Here is a 21,514-nt window from a genome sequence, read left to right on the forward strand (position 1 = left end):
GTTTGGTTTCATTTTAGATAGAAGGGCTAATGATAAGTTATAAAGAATAAAATAGAGATATCTAAATTTAATTTTTTAATAAAGCTTTTATTTAATGTTTTATTCTTTCTAGCTACTTGAGAAGGAACTGCTTAATGCAAGCCTTGTAGAGCTTGTGGTGATGACAGTATGTGATCCATCACATGTAGGCTTTAACACAGCTGATGCGCAAGTCATGAAAAATCTCCCAGATATCTCAGTAAGACTCATGAAAGCTTTGATGAAATCTCCCTTTAAGGAATCTTTGAAACTGTGCATAAAAAGAACAATCACACCACAGAGGTAAGGGCTTTCTGGTTAGCATGAATCCAGAACAAATGCCATTCACCATGAAAAATGGGAAGAAAATAATGTTGTGTATGGTTGCACATGTTGCTCCCCACCAATGTAATGTTATTGCTTCTCTTTTCTCATTAGCCTTGAGGACCTTTGTTCTGTTGATCTGTTTAATTCAGATGCACGTTTTGATCGAGTTAGGTTTACTGCTGTCCTTTCTGCCTGCAAGCAACTCCAGAAATCTGGCCTGCTTCATTCTGTTCTTCACAATCAGGTAATTGTTTATCCAGAAAATAATGGTGAATATTTATATACAATAAAGAGCTTTTCCTGTGTAAAAGGCCAGTATGAAATCAGAACAAATCAGATGAAGTTGTGTAAAATGAAATCAACGGTGAAGAGCTGGTGTTGAGAGGGATCAGAAATAAATGCTTTATGTTTATTCTACAAACGTGAGTAGCACAGTCTTGAGGCTTGAGCATTCTTCATAATTATGTCTGTCTTTCCAATTTCCAGGGCCTGGAAGCAACCAGAATCTACCTAAAACTTCCTTTTAGTGAGCTTCACAAGACTGAAAGCTCAAAAAATAAGTTTTTACTATCCTGTAAAGGGAGGCATTTTTCAACAATCTTTAAACAGAGAATATGCAAAGTGATGAGGGAAAGGGAAACTACAAAAGGAATACCTTCTGGCTGATCAGAAGCAATATAGTGGGTATGAGTTGCAGGACAACAGAACAGAGAGCAGTTGGGGGGTGGGGATCTAGGTTATATTACTCAAATTCTTTCTACTAAGTTTCTGATTGTAGTAAATCTCTATTTTACTTGGGGCAATTGAAGGAAAGCAGGCTATGCAACAGCCACAAGGACTGAGAGAATTTGCCTACTGGTGAACAAAGCTATATTTAAGAAGTAACAAAATATTTCATTTCTGTGGCGTTTGGCATCCATCTTCTATGTCTAAACAAAAACTAGAGCTGTGATTGTAGGATGGTGATATTCAAGGAGCCGCATGGTTTACCTTTTGCAGTCCGCCTGTTTTGACCAAACGGTTCCTTTTATTGTTGTAATAATGGTGTTACCTGAAAAAAAAAAAATTGAGAGATGATCAGAACCTTTTGAAGATTTTCAAATTACTATTCATTTTCTGAACTTTGTATACAACAGGGTTGTCTCCTTTAAAAATCTGGTTCCTCAGTTGGAAAGGTGTCTTGGCATGGTATATTTGCATAGCTTTATATGAAAATGACCTGGAGTTAAAGTGTTTTCATTAGCTATCCAGGTGGATTGGAAGGGTCTTTATGTTATTTTTTTCAGCTTATATTAATTGTCACTTGTTTGTTTGCTTATTTCCATAGGATAAAGAGCCTCATTTCTCAGTTGGCTCTAAGCTTCTCTCAGTTGTTTATAAAGGCATTGCACCTAGGGGTGAAAGGATATCTATTCCATCGTTAGACATCAGCAGTAAGCAATTAGCTGATGGACTCCTGCAGCTAGCCTTTGCTATTGATGACCAGGTAGGATATGGTTCTCCAGTTTTAATACTCAATCATCATTTAATACGCATCAGCAATAGTCTTCTACCCATATTTTGGGTAGAAGGGGCTGATGTTTTATTCGTATTCCTGCAGAGGAGCTGTAGTGATTCTCTGGCTTGAGTGACAACTGTAGATAATAAGCATTTCACTATTCCGTTTGTGCTTTATTTTTGTGCTTTCTGGTAACATAAAACACTTTGGGATGGGACTTCAAAAAATTCATGTTGTTTTCTAAGAAATGAGGGAAATTGAATGTGCTTGAGATAACTTTGTGTCTATACCTTAATTTTCACAGTGTGAGGAGCTAGTAAGTCTGCTGTTGAACACAGTAGTGTTATCTGTGCCACTATCGGGAGCATCCCAGGAGAACCTGATCAGTTTCTCTCACGGACAGTATTTCTACAGCCTGTTCTCAGAAACCATCAATCAACAGCTGCTGAAAAACCTGGATGTCATCATAGTCCCACTTATGGAATCATCTGTCAGCAATCCCCAAATGGTATTGGATGACTTTTTTTAAAAGGACAAAGTCAAATGGAAATGTTAGAAGTAACGCTTTTATTGTTGTTACTGTAGGTGGATGTAGTATGTAGTGGGGGGAAAGTGTGCTTGGTTGCACTTTGGGGACAGCATTCCATTGATAAATACTTTTTTAAAATTTTATTTTATTTTTCATGGCCTACTGGTGCTACCTTCATGGTCTCTGGCAACCTGACGTAACTTTTTTTGTCTGTCATCTCATGTTAAACTGAACGGGAAGTGCTTACCTCTGAAATCTATGAATTTCAGACTTTTTTTGCATAGTACTTCAGATCAAGTGTGTCCTTTCAAAGCAAGTCTGGTTGTTCCCATTTACTGTGCATTGATTTTCATTGCAGGGTGGTTTCAGAGCATGTGGACTGGATTTTTTTTGAGGTAAAACTAAACTGGAAAATGAACTCCAACCACTAATGGGTGTTTAGTTCACAGGACTAGAGCAGAGCTAGATCAAAGTATTAAAAAGAATTGCATACACATATGCACACACAACCTTCCATGTGAAATAATTACAGGGTAGTTGTCATGGGGTCAGTCTCAACACCACTTGTTTTGCTTAACAGATTTTCTCCTGTTGGTCCACACTACTTACTAGTATAGAGCTCACTGTCAGTTCCACAGAAGAAATGTGTGATAACTGAGAAGACTTCTTTCGGTGCTCCTGACAAACAGGAGGGTCAGAAAGACAGATCAAAAGTCCCACTTCCCCTTTTGTTTAAAAAGATGTTCAGGAAAAGTGATCATCCTTTTAAAAATATTTGGACCTTCTTTAATACAAGATGTTATGCTTAAAGGTGTTGCTTCTAAGTAACGTTTTTATAACTGGAAGCATAATTTTTTGTGATTCCAGAAATTAATTTAATTGTAGAAGGATATATACTTCTTTCAAACAGCTGGTTCTTGTGATGACTTTGTAGTGTTTCCCATACAGAGGATGCCACAATAGATATACTTTTAAAAAAGTGTCTCTGATAAATGATAGGCTACTAATTTACACTGGCTACATGTGGCAATGGTGTTAAAAGTCTTCACTTCATGAATTTAATTAAGGTAAATAGGAAAATCGGTCATACTTGCAGACCATTTCCTATTGTCTGCAGTTCTTTGTCTGACTCTTTTTTTGAACAATACATTATGGATGACATTTGATAAAATATCTCTTCTGTAGTTTTATGCATTTGTGATGTACAGGAAGAAAAATGTTTATTTTGCTGTACCCATACATATCTGGTGAAATTACAAGGTTGATAACATTAATCCAGTTTATTAGGTGGTTGCCAACTATTCAAAAGGAGAATGCAGAATTCAGGTTTGGAAGTCAGTGACCATTGGTTTTTGAAGAAAGGAGACTGAAGCATACTTAATTCATATCTAGTATGCTGTGGTTTATTTTTCTTTTTGAAGTGCATGCAGATAAGTTAGCTTATGTGCTATTTCTCCTGTTCCTCAGCTTCACACTAAAATTTTCAAGTGTTCTGGATTGTCATTTATTTCTCCATATTCACACAAAAGGTATGGGAAGGAATTGCTGTGTTGTACTCTGAATGAAACAGGTAAATTGGGTGGAACTCTCTTTTTTTTGAAAAGTGTGTGCTTTTAATTTCTGCAGAAAGATTTCCTCTCTATCTTTTTGAGATTTAAATCTAGCATTGCTACATGATGCTTTTTTATGATTGCCCATACCAATAAAGAGATACTATCCTACTTTCATTTGGAATGCAAGAATCTACCTGTTGCTTTTTCTTCCAGGTTGGTAGCATTTTGAATGGCATGTTAGATCAGAGTTTTAGGGAGCGTGCTGTACGTAAGCAGCAAGGGATGAAACTGGTCACAGCTGTACTAAGAAACTGGGAGAAACTTGACAGCTGGTGGGCCAAAGATTCGGCTCCCGAGAGCAAGATGGCAGTCTTGACTCTGCTGGCAAAAGTTCTGCAGGTATGCATTGCTTTATAAAATCCAGGTAACTCTTCTAATTCTGTAGGACTTTTATCTTGTTTTAAATGCTATTTCATTCCAATGTTTTATGTTTCGGGGCGGGGGGGGGGGGAGAAGAAATTTGGAGAATATCAGAATCTGATTTTGTTTCTATTTGCAAAGTACAAAAAATATTTGGATGGGCAGAAATTACTAGATTTTGCTCTTTTCTTCCCCCCGCACTCCCCCCTCCTTTGTTTTGTTTTTGGGGTATTTTTTTTTAACTTTTGTCATGTTTTAGCTGCCTCCTCTCTGTTTACAGAATTGCTACAAGTGCAGACGGTAAACCTTGAAACGGAGCAGCCTTTGATAACATTCTTTTATGTTGGCATCCAGAAAGTCATAATTGAGGAGTTCTACCCATATCAACATACTGCAGAAATACTTTTATTTCATAGACCTTTCATTTCTCTTGCATTGGGGTTTTGGTCTTTTTCTTTTTTCTTTCTCCATTTTGAAAACATGATATATCTCCTTTATCCTATTGGGATTTTTTTAGGAACTTGTAAAAGTACCTGTACACAAACACACACAAAGATCACTTATTGAGAGGTTGGGTTTTTTTTATAAATAATTATTTTAAACTTGAATTGTTTTAAAGGTATGTTTTAGGTCACAGAATGGGAGCTGTATTGCTGTATTAGCTGGCAGTGAAGTGACTAGTAGGAAATCTGGCTTTGAGAGGGAGCTTAATTTTTTTTTTTAACTGTAAAATATTCAACATTATGATTTTGCTTGTACTGTGTAGGAGCTTTTAGAATTCTTTTTTGTAGTCTTTTTAAAACCAAAATCACTGTATGTGCTTTTTGAAAAAAAAATTCTTAATGTTTTTATTTCTTCTGTCATTCCAGATTGACTCTTCAGTTTCTTTCAATACCAATCATGAAGCATTTACAGCTGTTTTTAATACCTATATTAGTCTACTTACTGATCAGAATTTAGGCTTAAATCTTAAGGTAAATTGTTCACTTCAGTGGATTCCCTGCTGTCCCCAGATTAGAATGTTAGCTTTCATGAAATTCTGTTATTTGGATTAAATTTTACATTAATATGCACATAACATGGACCACTTCTGGTTTTTAATCTCCTGTTCAACATCCTAAAAATTGTAAATGATCCTTTTTTGTTCTTCAGATAGAAGGCAGTGCCACAGATGTCATGTTTTGGTTTTAGGTGTTCTTTTTTTTCCTGACCAGATGAAAGGCATGTAATTTTTAGGAAAAAAAATTACTGTCAGTTGCAAATTGTTTAGAATTTTAAAGTGTTCATTTGAGAAATGGCAGCTAATCAGGCTTTTAGCAAGGAGTGGCATTTCCTATGGATCAAATTGCAAACATGGGCCACGAGTTTAATGTCCGTGTCTGCAAGTACAAGACCGGTATTAATGGATTAACTGCTGTGTGTGGCTTGGTCAGGAGCGAGAGATAATGTACTGCATACTGAAAGTGGAAGATGCTGGAGCATAACGTTTGAATAGAAGATTAAAAATTTTGTACTTATGAAACAGCTTTGCACAGTTGCTGCTCTGCCAGCCTCTCTTTTGCTAGACAGTGCTTTGTACTTTCCTGTGCATTCAAAATAAATACAGTTTAGGATGTTACTTTAGCTGCCACACATTACATTAAATCACCGACTTGTGTGAGAATGGATGCTTGCTTAGAAGAACAATGAGGTCTTATTCATAGCTATGTCAGCCATGAGATATTAATTAGCTTTTAACTTTCATTCAGCAGTGACCAAAGGTGTTTTCTGAACTAGCACCTGAAAGATGAGCTGCTACATAACTTACCTTTATCAGTGCACTGAGCCATTGAATCAGTAAGCACAGCCACTGTTGCTATTTTGTGGTCCTATTCAGCTTGCTTCATATTTAAGAGAGTAATCAGGTGTTTTTTAGTGTGAAACTGCATTATTATTATTTTTTTCCTCCAGGGCCAAGCAGTGATAATTCTCCCGTTCTTCACTAATTTGACTGGAGAAAAACTTAATGACCTTAAGAATGCTCTTGATCAACTCGTAGCTTTCAATTTTCCCATGAGGTCTGATGAGTTTCCCAAAGGAACCTTGAGACACAGTAACTATGTAGACTGCACTAAGAAGGTCAGTGTTTTTAAGAAACATGTAAATAGAAGCCTAAGTGAACTATGTCTATAAACAGTGTTTCACAAGATCTGGAATTAAAGAGAGACCCCGAGTTCACACGAGGAAATCACCTTTTCTGGTTGTGAGTTATGTCTTTATCCAGAAGTTTAATGCAGAGATACACAATTGAACACATGCATCTGCTTCTGATCAGTATTGAAAAATAGTTACATAATTAGATTTATTTGATCCCATGTGGCTCCTTAGTTATGCATTACTTCTTTTTCAGTTTTTAGATGCATTAGAATTGTCTCAGAGTCCAGTGTTGTTGCAGTTGATGACAGAACTTCTTTGTAGGGACCACAGACATTTCATGGAGGACTTATTTCAATCCAGCTTCAAAAGAATTGCCAGAAGGTGAGTTTAGTCTATTGGATTTTGCACCTGTTCTCATTAAATAATGTGCTTCCTTTATTATGTTGTCCTTGTAATAATGATGGTTTACATTATAAAGTTTTACATCATGGTTTTAATTCAGATTTTGGTTTTGTCTTCACATTTCTAAAATGTTTCTGAGGTATGAACAAGTGGCACCGATTTCCAGATAACACTTCCAATGCCTGGGCAAATTTTGTAAATTCTTCTGTAAATTAGCTTGTTCTGGCAGATTTCAGTTGAAGATAGTAATTGTTTGTGATACCTATATTTGCTATACCTGTATAACCATATGATCACTTAAGTTGATAGCACTTAAACTGACAGTGAATTACTTTGTTCAACCTCTTTGAAAATAGAACAGCATGTTTATATATTTGAATATTTCAAGGGTAGTAAATCATAGATGCAGACGTGCTCTTGTCCACAGGAGTCTTCAGTCTCTTCCAAACCAAACAGTCCAATTCATGATGGGCTATTAAGTAGTAACTGTTCTGGAGCATGTAGTTCCCTGGACAGTCATTTACCTTATGCCCAAATCCTTTTTTTGAAATTCTAACTTATATAAAATTATTCAGAATATCAGTTTGTGTACTAGTGGAACACTTGATAAGCCACAGAAAGACCTAATAACTGTGAAGTCTCCTTTTGTTCCTTCCTCTTTGCCTCCATCCTTCATGTGTACCACATAAATATTATTTTTTTGGTTTTGATTGGTCAGTGAAAAGAAACTGAGAAAGCTAATGATTGCTTTTGGATTAAACTAACAAAGATATACAAACAAGTTTACCATCTGTTGCAGAGTAAGAAACTGAGATTTTCTTTGGAGACCTCCACAATAAGTGGCAGTTCAACGGGATCTTGCATGTTGTGTAGGATGATAGCCCAAGAGGGTATGGATACAGACAATAAAAGTTTTAAATGTCACAGGGGTTTGAGACATCATTGGAGTCTGGTAAAACAGTTTTCATCTTCAGATTTCTGGGTTTTTTAGGAGCACCACTGACAAACAAGTGATACTGTTGGACACCGTTCACAAAATGTTCCGGAGTGAAGAACTTCGTTCAAATACTACTCGTCAAGCATTTCTGGATCGCTCCCTTCTCACTCTTTTGTGGCACTGCAGCTTGGATGCACTGAGAGAATTCTTTGGCAAGATTATAGTACAGGCTATGGATACACTTAATTCCAGGTTTATAAAGGTATGAATTACTTTTTTTTTTTTGTTTGTTTGTTTTAGGGTTGGGGAAGGCCTAATAAAATTGGTGTTGGTATATACATTTTGCTTAACTCTGAAGGAAACACTAATTGAAACCATTTGCTTTCCAGTTTTCTGTATCTTGGAGCAGAAGTTTGTGCCAATTATATAGCTTATTACTGGGAAACTTTTCTTTATTCTTTATTCCCCAGCATTTCTTTTGAAGTTAACATATGTTTGTGTATCTACTGTGTATAAAGATTGGAGCTGGAATGTTACCTATACATATATATATATAAAGGGATCTGAAGTTCTGTCAAAAGCGAACCCCCATTCTAACTTTGAAATATGAAGGCTGTATAAAATTGTAGCCTGTTACTGCGTTGTAGGGGAGAGATAATCAGCCTTCCTAATGAAAGCTTTTAAATTTGGGTGCCTTACCTTTATAGAAAGAAATAAATCTTCTAATCATTGCAAAGATCCCTCAGCAAGGGATTAAGAGGACAGATCTTCCTTTCTCCATTTATAGGCTATCCTCCAATTTAGAGTATAGTTACATGCAATGATTTTGTTGTCAGAGAAGGTCTTTGCTCTTGCCGTAGTTCTTTATTCCCATGGTTTTGTTGATGCAGCTGTTTAAAGGCAGCAGGACAAACAAGATGCTGAAATGATCCAAGTGTAGTGATAGTTATTTAAAATAAAATGCTAAAATGAAGGCTTACATAGAGTCACCCCCACCATGTTTCAGCTGCTGTAAATGTTGGCACCAAAGTGAGATGCATGAAGAAACTCATGAATGATACCCGGCATGGTGACAGGTAGAGGTGTCATGAGTCTGAGCCATTACTTGGTGTTTTGCTTATTTTACTCCAATATCACTATAATGATTTAGGCCAATTGTAGTTAAGACAGCTCACCTAATAAAGAGCGGGTCAACATTGTTTTAATAACTGCATTACACAGGAACTCAGTATCTGTTAGTCTTTTATTATCAGCTCCTTTCTCTGTTTTAGAAGACAGAAGTAAGCTGAAGGTTGTTTAGTAGAAACTAGAGTAACTGTGGAGCTACTTAGGAAAGGCAGGATCCAGGAAATCTTTCTGAGATGTTGCTTTTTTGTTTCCAGTCCAATGAATATACTTTTGATACACAAGTTACCAAGAAAATGGGGTATTACAAGCTGCTAGAAGTGATGTATGCACGACTTTCGAAAGAGGAAGTTTACTCCAAGGACTCTAAAATTAACCAAGCTTACCGTGGCTCCATAAGCGTAGAAGGAAATGAACTTACCAAGACACTAATAAAGTAAGACGATTATTTGTTTTACTTCTTTTTAACTTCTAATTAGGTTTTGGGCAAATACACTTTTTAAGTATGCTATCTAAAGCGGAAGATTAATTTGTTCAAGGATAAATGTAATCTGAATGTAGCTTTTGGTTTTAAATAAAAATGGAATTTGCACAATATTGAATTTGCATTGACAGGATCATTTCTAGCATAGACTACAATCCTATGTCAGAATAACTTTTGCCTCCTGTTTTTGCCTCTTTTTTTTTTCCTGTTTCTTAAGCTTGTGCTTTTATTTTTGCTTTTCAGTATGGTTCTTGGCGTTTAACTTGTGTTTTTACGATTTTGATTTCAGTATACTTACACTTTTATGCAGGGGTCCTCAAACTACGGCCCGCGGGCCGGATACAGGCCCCCAGGGTCCTCAATCCGGCCCCTGGTATTTACAGACCCCCCCGCCGGGGGTTGGGGGGGAACCAAGCAGCCGCAGGTGACTGCCTGCCACTGCATCCGCACGCCGGCCCCCTGGTTAAAAAGTTTGAGGACCCCTGCTTTTATGTAAAGTATGGTTCTGTGTTGTAAGGTAGGCATCTATGTGATTGATGAGATGATGGGATTTCATTATACAGCAGCACACCCAGTAGGTATAATTTGGTTTAATCACCACTGCAGAGAGGAACAGAAGATTAATACTGAATACATATGCTAATTAATATAATTTAATTTATTTAATATTCTGAAAAAATATAAGATGCCTGAAATGCTCTTTTTTTTTTCTTTTTTTTTTTTTTTTACAATACTATTATGTCCTGTGAAGACTTTTAAAGAATTTCTTGGCTATGATTTGCAGAAGATCTGTAAATCTTTTTTTTGTAGATCTTTTACTATGGGCAAAAGACTTAAAAAAATTGCATCTAAACTGGTTTTCTCTGGCTAATCTATAGCATAGCTTAGCATATATGTCCATTCATATTTTCTTATTTTCTTGGAAAGTACCATGAGAGAGATTTATGCATGCATTGAAACATATCTCTGTCTTATCTGAAAATGGCCTATCATTGTATTTTTGACATTAAGGACTGGTGTGTAAATGGTTGGGGAAGCTGGCTTTGTCATTGCAGAATGGTTCCATTTCAGCACAGTGTGCCTGCAGAGAACTTGAAGTCTGAAATGGTTTACTGCTGTAAAAAATAGAGATTTCTGGAAATTCTGTTGATTCACTGGTCTCTGACTGGGGCCTTTCCTGTGCTGCTTAAAAAAGAAAAGAATATTCTGATGGTGTTTTCTTGGCTGTTTCTATTTTAAGGTCATGCTATGATGCATTTACGGAAAACATGGCAGGAGAGAGTCAGCTGTTGGAGAAGAGGAGACAGTATCACTGTGCAGCATATAATTGTGCTATTGCTGTTATCAGTTGTGTCTTCACAGAAAGTAAATTTTATCAAGGTTTTCTTTTTACAGAAAAATCAGAAAAGGTGAGGTGTTGTTGCTTTTAGAAGGCTTTCAGAGCATGAGACGCAAAGTGATTTTACCTGATTGCAATAAATCAAAGAATCAAACCTGAATGACATGCAATTATATTAACAGAAAACCCAATGAGACAGTAGGTGTCATACATAGCTAACTTTCTTGCATCCTTCATGCAATTTGAGTTGCTGATGAAGGTTTTACTGTCTGTTTGGGAATGGGTGAAGTAATGATACATTTACCCTGTTTTCCTTCCACTCTCAATCAATTTTCTAAAATAGGAGAAAAAAATCTACCTATTATTTAAGTTCTCCAGTGCTTATACTTCAATATAAGTTCTCCAGAATATACTTCAATAAGGGATACATACTTTACCAAGCCCGTTGTCTGTACTGTGAATTCCTGAGTAGCTGAATAGCAATTTTTTTCTTGAAAGTATGGATCTAGAAAATATGGCATGTTTTCTCTTCTATGTTGTATGTTGATCTGTTGTTTTTTAGAAGAAATAAAATGAGTTCAGAGCAATTGTTATTGTGTGCTTAATTTTGTAGAACTTGCTGATTTTTGAAAATCTGATAGACCTGAACCGTCAGTATACATTTCCTGTAGAAATTGAGGTGAGTGGAATTTCTGGACTTCAGTGTTCCTAAGTGAAAAATGAATATGGCTTGGACAGCGGAGTCACTGTAGACCGGGTCAGTTCTCACATACAGAGAAAGAGGATTCTATGATGAATAAAAACTGGAGTACTCTTAATGTTTTAAAATACATTTTTCTAAGGGAAATCCAGACTTGAAATCTAGAACATACCTGCAGTACACATAACTTTAATACACTTTTTTAGCACACTTTATTCTGGTAATAAACAGCTGTAGGAGCAAGTAATTTAGCTGCTGTTCTGTAGCATTTATTATAATAATTTACGACATAGGATTTCTCTTTATATTAAATAGTTTTGATGATGATTTGGCAATTCTGTAAATAAATAATTGTAAATAAACTGTAAATACAAGATTTGATTAACTTTTAAACTTCTCTTTCTTGCTGTTCAGGTGCCTTTGGAAAGGAAGAAGCGATACATTGCTATTAGAAAGGAGGCCAGGGATGCAGGGAACAGCAGTCAGGGTATGCAAGTCATAAATGACTGAAAAAAACCCAACTTCTTACCTTCCATACAGTGTTCATTGATGTGTTGCTAATTGGCTTCTGCAGTAGCAGAACAAATAAAAACGTTCAGTGTACTTCATCTAACAAACAATTCCCACCCCACTCAAGTTTAAGTTGCCAGTAAAGGCTTGTTTCTTGTAATTACCTTGATTAATGGTCTATTCTTTTTCCTATTTAGATGAACCCAAGTATTTGGCTTCTGCCTCATACATGATGGATAGCAGTTTGAGTGAGGAAATGAGTCAGTTTGATTTTTCTACTGGAGTCCAAGGTTTTTCTCATAGCTCCCAAGAAGTTACAGCTAGCAGTGCTCTTTTCAGGAGAAAGGTAATTTAGTGCTGTGAAGAAGAGAAGTTTTATTTAGCAATTGCATATGTTTATTGGGGTTGAGAAAGAGAAATTTCTGGTCTCCTGTATTTGTTCTACTTGATTGAGAATAGGCTCCTCCAGAAGATGAGAGGACTTCAGCTGTGTTCGATTGAGTGTTTTTCTTCTTCCCTCTCTCTACTGTCTACAGCTGGAGAAAATCAGTGCCCTACCTTGCGTTTCTAAAGCTGAGTAATGTGAGGGAAGTACAACCTGAGTTGTAAAAAGGTGGCTTGTAACTTTGTGTGCTCTCAGGAGTATCCTGTGGTGGTTGTGTTTTGCTGTTAGGCACCTAGTTTCCTCGTTTCCCTCTTCTTTTAGTCTTTGAAGGCACTTGACCAACCTGGCTGTATCAAATCATGGAATAAGTCATCAAACACTTTATTATTTTTGTATCTCGGTTGTGGCAACTTGTATTTTAACTGTTGCTCTTGGAAGAACAGCATTTAATATCTTCAAAGAATTAAAATTGTGTTCCTTCTGCAATCAAGAGGTGTCTTACCAAAAGTAGTAGTGATAGTATAGGTGTTTGTTATGAAACAAAAAAAAAAGCTTGTTAAAGTGTTATAGACACCGAAGATAAAATCTGTCATAATAACTTAACATTGGTAAAGATACACTGTTTCCATGTTTTGGAGCAAGGAGGTGTTATAGCTGCAGTGAAGTTAATCAGAAACGTACTTTCTATATGCTTGGTGTAGTAATGTTGTAATTTCTAACTATGAACAATTTCCTGATGTACTCTGTGTAGCTGTGGTCACTAGTCGGTGTGAAACAACATAAAAATAGGTCTTTCCCCCTGTGGAAGGTGTTAATGCATTCTTTCAACTATGAAATGAAATAATTTCTGTAAAGTTCAGCTAATCCTTCCTGCTTCCAACAGCTGCCACATCTGGCGCGGCAGGTAGTGAAGTCAGAGCAACATAAAGTTGGCACAGTCAGAGTGAGATCTGTTGGCACAGAAAGTAAAAGATGTATACAGCTGGTACATGTATTTGGGAGGTGTCTGAACGACGTATCTGATGTATTCCCTGTTGCACATAAGCATACAGTAAAATCTGTAAACACAGATAAGATCAGAACGACTCGTGATATTGTCATGATTTGAAAGAAAATACAGTATTGTTATTAATCATAGTAACACTTTTTTTCAGGAGCCCACAGAATACATGGTTTTAAATGATGAGGTGGAACTGGAAATGGACGAATTCAACCAACATGAATGTATGACTTCTATGACCACTCTGATTAAACATATGCAGAGGAACCAGATCACACCCAAAGTGGAGGAGGCCAGTATTAACCAAAACGTTGGCATTTTTTCACTGATTATACCACAAAAAGGGAGTCATGATTGAATCCCTTCATTTATTGATTTTCTTGGCTATATTATAACGAGACCTGTGTGGCTCAAGCTTAGGGCTTTTTGGCTTGGTAAGCCTGTTTGATCCAAAAAGTGAGTTGATTTTTGCTCATCTCTTTTAAATTTCAGGGGACAGTTCCAGTAGATCTTCCTCTTTGGATGAAATTTCTGCATGGCAAATTAGGAAACCCATCAGTACCCCTAAATATTCGCCTCTTCATAGCAAAACTTATTGTTAATACTGAGGATGTGAGTAAGTTTTTTGGTTATCTTTTTTCTGTGTATGTTAACAGGTTATATTATAATATCAGCTATGTAACTCTTGCAGGGTAAAATACTTCATCAACTGAGACTTTTGGGGCATTCAGATTGAGTAGTTTGTCACGATAAAAGGGAGTGCATTCATGGCCCAAAATTCCAGATAGTGCCAGTATTTTGAATGTAATATTATTACTTCTTCTCCCAAACTACTGTAAGTAGAGGGTGTCCACAATGTGAGTCTTCTGTAAACTATAAGTAATTGATTCATTGATACAGGGTAAGAGGCATGGTTGATTATATTTGCCTTTTGGGAGGAGCAAATGTAATGTTTTTTTCGAATGGTCACAGATAACTTATGGAAAACCTTTGATTTAAATCAAGTTCTAGTTGCAGAAAGATACCTAAGATAGCATAATGGATCTTTGCCTGAGAAGAAACGTTTTCTAACTCATCCTTCAGTCAAGTGTTTTCATCCTATTTTTTGCAGTGATTTTAGAGTATAATGTTTCTGTCCAAAATACTCCAAATACAAACCCGCTGAATACCAGAATTAATTGAAGAAACTTTACACCCACTTAATGCTACCTTCTTAGTAAAGCTGTCTGAAATGGAAGGGTAGAAGAGTGGCATACTCTTCCAAATCCTTTAGGGACAAATTTCTGCGTGAGAGCCATATTATGTGGGCCCTAGTGAAATAATTAACTTTATGTGAATACTTGGTTAAAAGTTTCTAAGTAGAAGTGAGGAATGTAGTTATGGATACTTTTTATTTTAAAGTTATTTTAAGATTGTTGTGGTTGTTGCTTCAGAGGTTAAGCAAAGTGATAAGAGATTGATTTAGAAGTCTTACCTGTAATTGTTATTGAAGAACAGGTTATTGAATAGTTGGATAATTTGTGCTTGATCACTGATTCTGCTGTTTTTCATAGGTTTTCCGACCTTATGCAAAGCAGTGGCTTGGTCCATTGCTGCAGCTTGTTGTTTCTGGAAATAATGGAGGTGAAGGGATTCATTACATGGTAGTGGAAATAGTAGTTACTATACTTTCCTGGACTACAGTAGCCACTCCCAAAGTAAGAAAATGTGAAATGCATTTGTTTTATTATTGTGAGTATTTGGTAAGGAATGAGTGAGTTTGTTATTATGCACTTACAATAGTTTTCTACATCAGTCCACTCTTTTTTTTTTTTTTTTTTTTTTAGGTATTAACTTCAAAAATAGCTTATTTACTTGCTTGCTTTCATATAACAGTGTATATCTTCACGTTGGAGTCACTGTTTATTTTTGTTCCTATTGATTGTAGGGGAGTATTAAGGATGAGATTTTAGCTAACAGATTGCTTGAATTCTTGATGAAGAATGCCTTTCACCAAAAAAGAGCTGTGTTCAGACACAATCTGGAAATCATAAAGACAGTTATAGAGTGTTGGAAGAACTGTCTCTCTATACCTTACAGGTAAGCATTTGGACAATTGCTTTCTTTTATCAATATTTCAGGAATATAAGTGAACATTGTCAAAGGAGATGAAAAGGCAAATTCAGCTGCGATAGTAAACTTTTTGTCCGTGTTGTAAACCCTTCTGTCTGAAGTAGAACTTCAGAACTGAACTCTCTCAAAAGCCTAAATTTGTGAAACAAGGAGACAGAAAAAACATGCAGAAGATTGCAACAGCAAAAGCAGGAGTAATTTCTGCAAAGATGTACATTTTATTTGAAATATTGGGTATTATCACTGAATATTGGTGCACTCTTGCTAAGACTTATGCGATCTGCTGTGCTCCTGAACTTGTTGCAGAGAACTTGTGTAGGCTTACAATGTCTTTTGTTGTTGTTTGGTTTGGTTTGTTTCTTCTTTGATGCTAAATACCTTCTGAATATATGCTGTCTATTGGTTTTGGTGGGAGTATATATGCATATATACATACTTTCTGCTGGTTTTGGTGGAGTTGTATGTATGTATATACACAGAGAGTAAGTGATTTATGGTATGTGTATTTTGGGGTTTCATGTTTATCATTACTTTTATGTTTTTCTCCAACAGTTTAATATTTGAAAAGTTTTCTAGTGGAGACCCTGATACAAAGGACAATTCAGTGGGAATTCAGCTGCTGGGGATTGTTCTTGCTAACAATTTACCTCCTTTTGACCCAAAGTGTGAAATAGATCGTGTCAGGTGAGAAATGCAGCTTTTTGATTAATTATTTTGATAAAAGCTTAAGAGAGCAAGTCTAAGTTGTCAGCATGAAGTATGGGGGCTGGATTGTTTATCCTGTCATCCCTTTGCTATTGTCTGTTAGGTGGTCCGCATTTGGCAGCTAGAAAAGCATTACATACTTATTTTGGAAAATATCTAGAAGGATGTAAGTTACAGTGGGCCCCACAGTTGAAGTTTCATGGGAATTATCAGAGTCAGGAATTGCCAAAGCAGGGATTTGAGACACTGCAGGTGGAAAAATCCATGTTTTGCTGTATTCAGATCTTTTAAAAGCAGTCACTGTTCCCCTAGGCAGCTCAGGTGAGTTTTTTGTTTCAGTTTAAAACTGGATGCTGGAGTAGTGGCTTACAGCAGATCTACCTTTTGTGTTAGGTATTTTCAGGCTTTGACCAGCAACATGGGCTTATTAAAGTATAAAGAAGTTTATGCAGCAGCAGCAGAAGTGTTGGGACTTGCTCTTCAATATATTTCTGAGAAAGAAAATGTAAGTGAACTGTATTGTGTGTTTGACCATTCCTGTCTTAATTCTGTGTACACCTTTTATACAACTACTCAATTCATCTCCAAAAATGAATGTATTTGAAACCCAACAGTCTTTGTCCAACAGATCGAGTTAAGGTTTACACTGTTGACTCAAGAGGAAAAGAATGTGAGGGCAAGCTAAGTGCAGAGTTTTTGCCCTGCTCTTATGGGGCTGACAGCGAATGGTCCCTTTCTGAGGCTTTGTTCAGCCTTTGCCAGCCAGCAACACTGGCATGGTACACTTAAAGTTGGGTTTGTTAGGGGTTTTTTTTAAGAAAAAAAAAATTTGCGAGCTGGGAGGTTTGGGACTACCTTCTGAATATCTGTATCTGAGAATGTTTAATAATTTGCAAGTTTTAAAGGTATTGTATTTAATTCTGAATCTGGTTAATTTCTAGTTAGTGGATAAGGTGTATGCAAAACTGTTATTCACCAAGTCCTACAGTACTAGAACTAGGGGGCAGTGCTTGAAAATCACAGAAATCAATTTGAAACAGGTGCTAGAAGTACTTCTTTACAGAACAGTTAGTGAACTTCTGGGATGTGTTGCCAGAAGAGGTTCTAGGGGTAAGTAGCAACAACAGGTTCAAGGAGAAATTAGGCGAATTCATGCACCAAAAAGATAATCCATGAACAGGTTCTAACAGCAATAAACAATGTACATTCTAAGATCCCTAATGTAATGATGAATGCATGTTGGGTTGTATGAGAGAAGAGGAAGACAAAGTGCAGCCAGGCTCATGCTCCCCCTAAATACCATTCTGCAGCTGCCATTGGAGACAAACACACCAAGGTGTTGGCTAGGTGGATTGGTAGTCTGACCTTGTAGGTTATTCTTACTTCTTTCCCTACTATTCTTAATACTTTTCCCCACTCAATTGCATTCTGGTTGTTCTTTCAGTTTGTAGAGTACATTTCGTAAATTGAATTCCTGCAGTCTTTCACAGTCTTCCAAATTGTACTATAAGCAGTACTTAGAATAAATGAGCAAAGATGGTGCAAATATTTTATCTATACAAGGCTTATTTCCTTCACATAAAATAAAAGTTACTGATTATTTTCCACCTTTTCACTAAAAATGTCTTATTTTTTTACATTCGTTAATTGGAAATCTGCCATACTGAATGAGAAGCTACTTGTTATTTATTTAAGCATACTAAGAAACTTGTATTTCAAAATTAAGGCATTGGTTCCAAACCGATCAGAGGAAGCTCACAAATGTATCGTTTATGCAGTCAATCGTGTTTCAGCCAGGCACAGCTGAGTAGCAGCCATGAAGCACTGTAAATGTCAAGATGAGGCAGGTGGGTCTTACCTAGTGAAATGCACTAGATTCAAACAGTACAGCAGCAGAACCATGTGTCATTGAGGTCATTATGAGGTTTGTGGCTGTCTTTATCTTACTGTCTTTCTCCTTTTCAGGTACTTGAAGATCCGGTTTATGACTGTGTCATAAGACAATTAAAACATCATCAGAACACGCAACAGGATAAGTTTATTCAATGCTTGAATAAAGTTGTTAAGAATTTTCCACCTCTTGCTGACAGGTATGTCATGATTTACATGGTAAGTTCATTGTAGATCTAGAGGAATAATAGAAAATAACTTGGGTTTTTTTGTGGGCTTCTGGTTCTGTTAAGGTTTATGAACGCAGTATTCTTTTTGATACCCAAACTTCATGGTGTGATGAAAACCTACTGTCTGGAAGTAATAATGTGCCGGGCGGAAGAAGTACCTGATCTCCACTTGCAATTAAAGAGCAAAGACTTTATCCAGATCATGAAGCATAGGTGAGTGGTTATGTAATTACAAATGTGGATGCACAGTCTAAATTTCTTGATAACTTTTTCTGTGCTGGCCGCAATATTTTTACATTCAGAAGCATTTATAATTCAGGTTCACTTTTTGGTCACTGCTTTCATAATTTTAGCTAATGGAATCTGGGAGTTAAGTATTGATACGGTTAGCTCACTGTGAAAAACAAAAAAGCCCCTTAACAGCAGTAAGCTGTAACACCACTGGGATGTGAATTTCTGTAGTATGTATTACTTTAGTTATATTTTTAGATTGAACTCAAAAGTATTTACCTAAAGCCCTTTATACAAAAGCAAATATTATTGCTAAAACCTGCCTGAACTGATCTTCTGGTTCTGCATGTAGCAGTGAAAAGCAATGTAACTATTCTTTTTTTCCCCCTCTCTTTTCAGGGATGATGAAAGGCAAAGGGTTTGTTTGGATATAGTGTACAAGATGCTGCCTAAACTAAAACCACTAGAACTTAAAGAACTTCTTCCTGGGGTGACAGGGTTCATCTCTCTCCCTTCTGTTGTATGTCGGCAGCGCATGTATGATATTCTGATGTGGATTTATGATAATTACAGGTGTGTATTCACTGCAGGTGTTGTCTTTCAGTGGTTTGTCACAGGCAGAGTGAAAGTGCTTGTAACAGCATCTTCCGACTTCTTGTCCCTCAGTGTGGGATTTTTCCACTTCTCAGAAGAATAGATCTTCTGGTTTGCCTAAGTAACTTTGCCGTTTGGTGGCAATTTTATCACTTCCACTAAGGGACAAAGACTTAGACCTGAACTTTAGTTCAGAACTGGGGTGTTGCATCACCACCGCATGATGGCATAAGAGGTCTTAGCTCTGATGTGCCCACTTTTTTTCTTGTTGCTGGAATTTGTAACTAACAGGAATTGTACATTTAAGAAGTTTGCTTGTAGGTAGCAGGTATATTAAGGCACTTTGGCATGATCTGGAACCCTTCAAAATGCTTCAGTCAGTAAAAAGATGGGGTTTGTGTCTGACCCCTTAGAGTAGGGAACAGGCCTGTATTCAGTTTGATGAGTTGCTGTCGAATTGTCTTAACATAGTTGGGTGCTATTAAGAGCTTTTTTCCCAAGATGACTTAACTATTTGAATGATTATTGTGAGGAAAAAGTAAAGTCAATTTCTAGTCCAGTGTCACTTGAGAGAAACTTAATTCTCTGTCTTTTTTTCTCAGTTTTAACCTTGTAAGCTCAGAGTTACTTTTGTGTAGCCTTCATAATAACTACCTAATATGTATTACTTAGCTTTCTGATTTTTTTTTCTGAGTTGTGGAAACAGCAGACGTTTTTGGCAATGAAGACATCATATTATCAAAAAAATGCAGTGTTGTCATGCCAAGTTGAGATTTTTATGAGAAGGGCATGTTCTTCCTTTTCTCCCACCGTCCTCATCCTCTTATTTTACTACGGGTTGTTTGAGAGAAGTTATTGAGAGACATTTTTTTTCTACCGTCAGTGATCCAGAAAGCCAAGCAGATGGTGATTCTCAGGAAATACTCAAACTGGCAAAAGAAATGCTGCTTCAAGGATTAATTGATGAGAATGCTGAACTGCAGTGAGTAAATGGTGGTGTGATGACTGAAGTAACAAATCCCTAAATTACTCTTCCCTTATTTATAACAGAAGAGTTGATCCTTGGAGGGTTTTTTTACTATTTTAATGTAAAAGAGAAACAGTGAGATAACATTATTCCCTTTTCTTCCAGTAAGTTAATTTATAAAATTGTGTCCCATAGTTTTACAGCAAATTTAAGTGAAGCACAGAGCTTTTGAACAAACTTCCAAGCCATGGAGAAATTATTTCAGTATATTAAAGTTAATTCTGCATTAATGTTCTAGAGTTTTTGAACAAGAAAGCCCTCACTATACACAAACACACAGAAGTAGATGATTAAATGTTTGAGGTTGGTGGTTGTTTTTTAGTTTTTTGGTGAAGCAAAAGATAGATTTCTGCTTATTTACCCATAGCACTTCTCAAGAGGAAAACAGCTCAACAGAAATAATTTTTTTAGAGTTAACCTTTAATATCAGTTGAATGGCAACAAGCATGGTAGGTGAATGAGGAATGGGTTATAATTCAATGGAAGATCCATGGCATGAAAGGGTTAGTTGAAGGTTTTATAATCTTATTGTGTTTTTATTTTTTTAAACTTGACTCTTTTGATAGTGTTGTGTTTCCTGTTTGCAGATAAAGAATAACTTTATTTCTTGCCTTTACAGATTAATTGTTAGGAATTTTTGGAGTGATGAGACAAGGTTACCCACAAATACTCTTGATCGCATGCTGTCCTTGTTAAATTCTTTCTATTCCACCAAGATTGAAACACAGTACTTGAGTCTCATCACAAATTTTCTGCTTGAAATGACTAGCAAGAGCCCAGATTATTCCAGAAAAATATTTGAGCATCCACTGTCTGAATGCAAATTTCAGGTGAATTGTAATATGTTATCCTGTGTGCAACCGTGTAACAAATTCTATTCCTTCATGTAGTTACCACTTGGACAAGAATGGCATAGTGAAGGAGGTTTTTGAAAGCGTGTTTTGTGCTCCATAGTGAACAGCTGTTATGGGTAATGCACAGTATCAGAAGTTTGACGATTTTTGGGGGGCAATAATTTTGTTTTCTTTTCAAAAACTGAAAGATTTAATTAAACTAGTTATATATACGAAGTATACCTGATGTGTAGAGTACTGAAATACCTAAAAAAGAGAAGCACCATAAGCTGAAGATAAGTTGTGAAGAAACAGGAATACTGGTGCAAGGGCTGTAGATCAGTCCTCAGCTGACCAGCCCAAATTAGTGAGCTTTTTTGCTGAGCTTTGGGGAACTTCTGTGTGTTTGATTTTGGGTTTTTTTTTGTAGTCAAGTTCTGCCCCTGTACCTGGAATGATGCTTTAAGTTCTGTATTTTAATTTCTGCTATCCTGTCTCAAGGAAGGAAGACAAAAAGCCTCCATTCCTA

General features: G+C 36.5%; 1 protein-coding gene across 2 annotated transcripts in view; it reads left to right on the top strand.

Annotated features, from left to right (window-relative positions):
- PRKDC (protein kinase, DNA-activated, catalytic subunit) overlaps positions 1-21,514 on the top strand; it is an 81,600-nt gene that overhangs the window by 27,476 nt on the left and 32,610 nt on the right. For both annotated transcript variants that reach the window (XM_080381459.1, XM_080381460.1), the window contains exons 33-57: positions 113-321; positions 457-589; positions 1,673-1,831; positions 2,148-2,351; positions 4,139-4,324; positions 5,215-5,319; positions 6,296-6,463; positions 6,735-6,862; positions 7,875-8,082; positions 9,203-9,381; positions 10,670-10,838; positions 11,382-11,447; positions 11,883-11,955; positions 12,176-12,324; positions 13,518-13,655; positions 13,856-13,975; positions 14,917-15,060; positions 15,291-15,442; positions 16,028-16,159; positions 16,574-16,685; positions 18,146-18,270; positions 18,364-18,513; positions 18,931-19,104; positions 20,009-20,107; positions 20,772-20,982. In XM_080381459.1, coding sequence (XP_080237585.1) covers positions 113-321; positions 457-589; positions 1,673-1,831; positions 2,148-2,351; positions 4,139-4,324; positions 5,215-5,319; positions 6,296-6,463; positions 6,735-6,862; positions 7,875-8,082; positions 9,203-9,381; positions 10,670-10,838; positions 11,382-11,447; positions 11,883-11,955; positions 12,176-12,324; positions 13,518-13,655; positions 13,856-13,975; positions 14,917-15,060; positions 15,291-15,442; positions 16,028-16,159; positions 16,574-16,685; positions 18,146-18,270; positions 18,364-18,513; positions 18,931-19,104; positions 20,009-20,107; positions 20,772-20,982 — 3,693 coding nt within the window. The remainder of the gene's footprint in view (positions 1-112; positions 322-456; positions 590-1,672; positions 1,832-2,147; positions 2,352-4,138; positions 4,325-5,214; positions 5,320-6,295; positions 6,464-6,734; positions 6,863-7,874; positions 8,083-9,202; positions 9,382-10,669; positions 10,839-11,381; positions 11,448-11,882; positions 11,956-12,175; positions 12,325-13,517; positions 13,656-13,855; positions 13,976-14,916; positions 15,061-15,290; positions 15,443-16,027; positions 16,160-16,573; positions 16,686-18,145; positions 18,271-18,363; positions 18,514-18,930; positions 19,105-20,008; positions 20,108-20,771; positions 20,983-21,514) is intronic.

Source organism: Falco punctatus (genome assembly GCF_963210335.1).
Source record: "Falco punctatus genome assembly, chromosome: 3".
Classification (NCBI taxonomy): Eukaryota; Metazoa; Chordata; class Aves; order Falconiformes; family Falconidae; genus Falco; species Falco punctatus.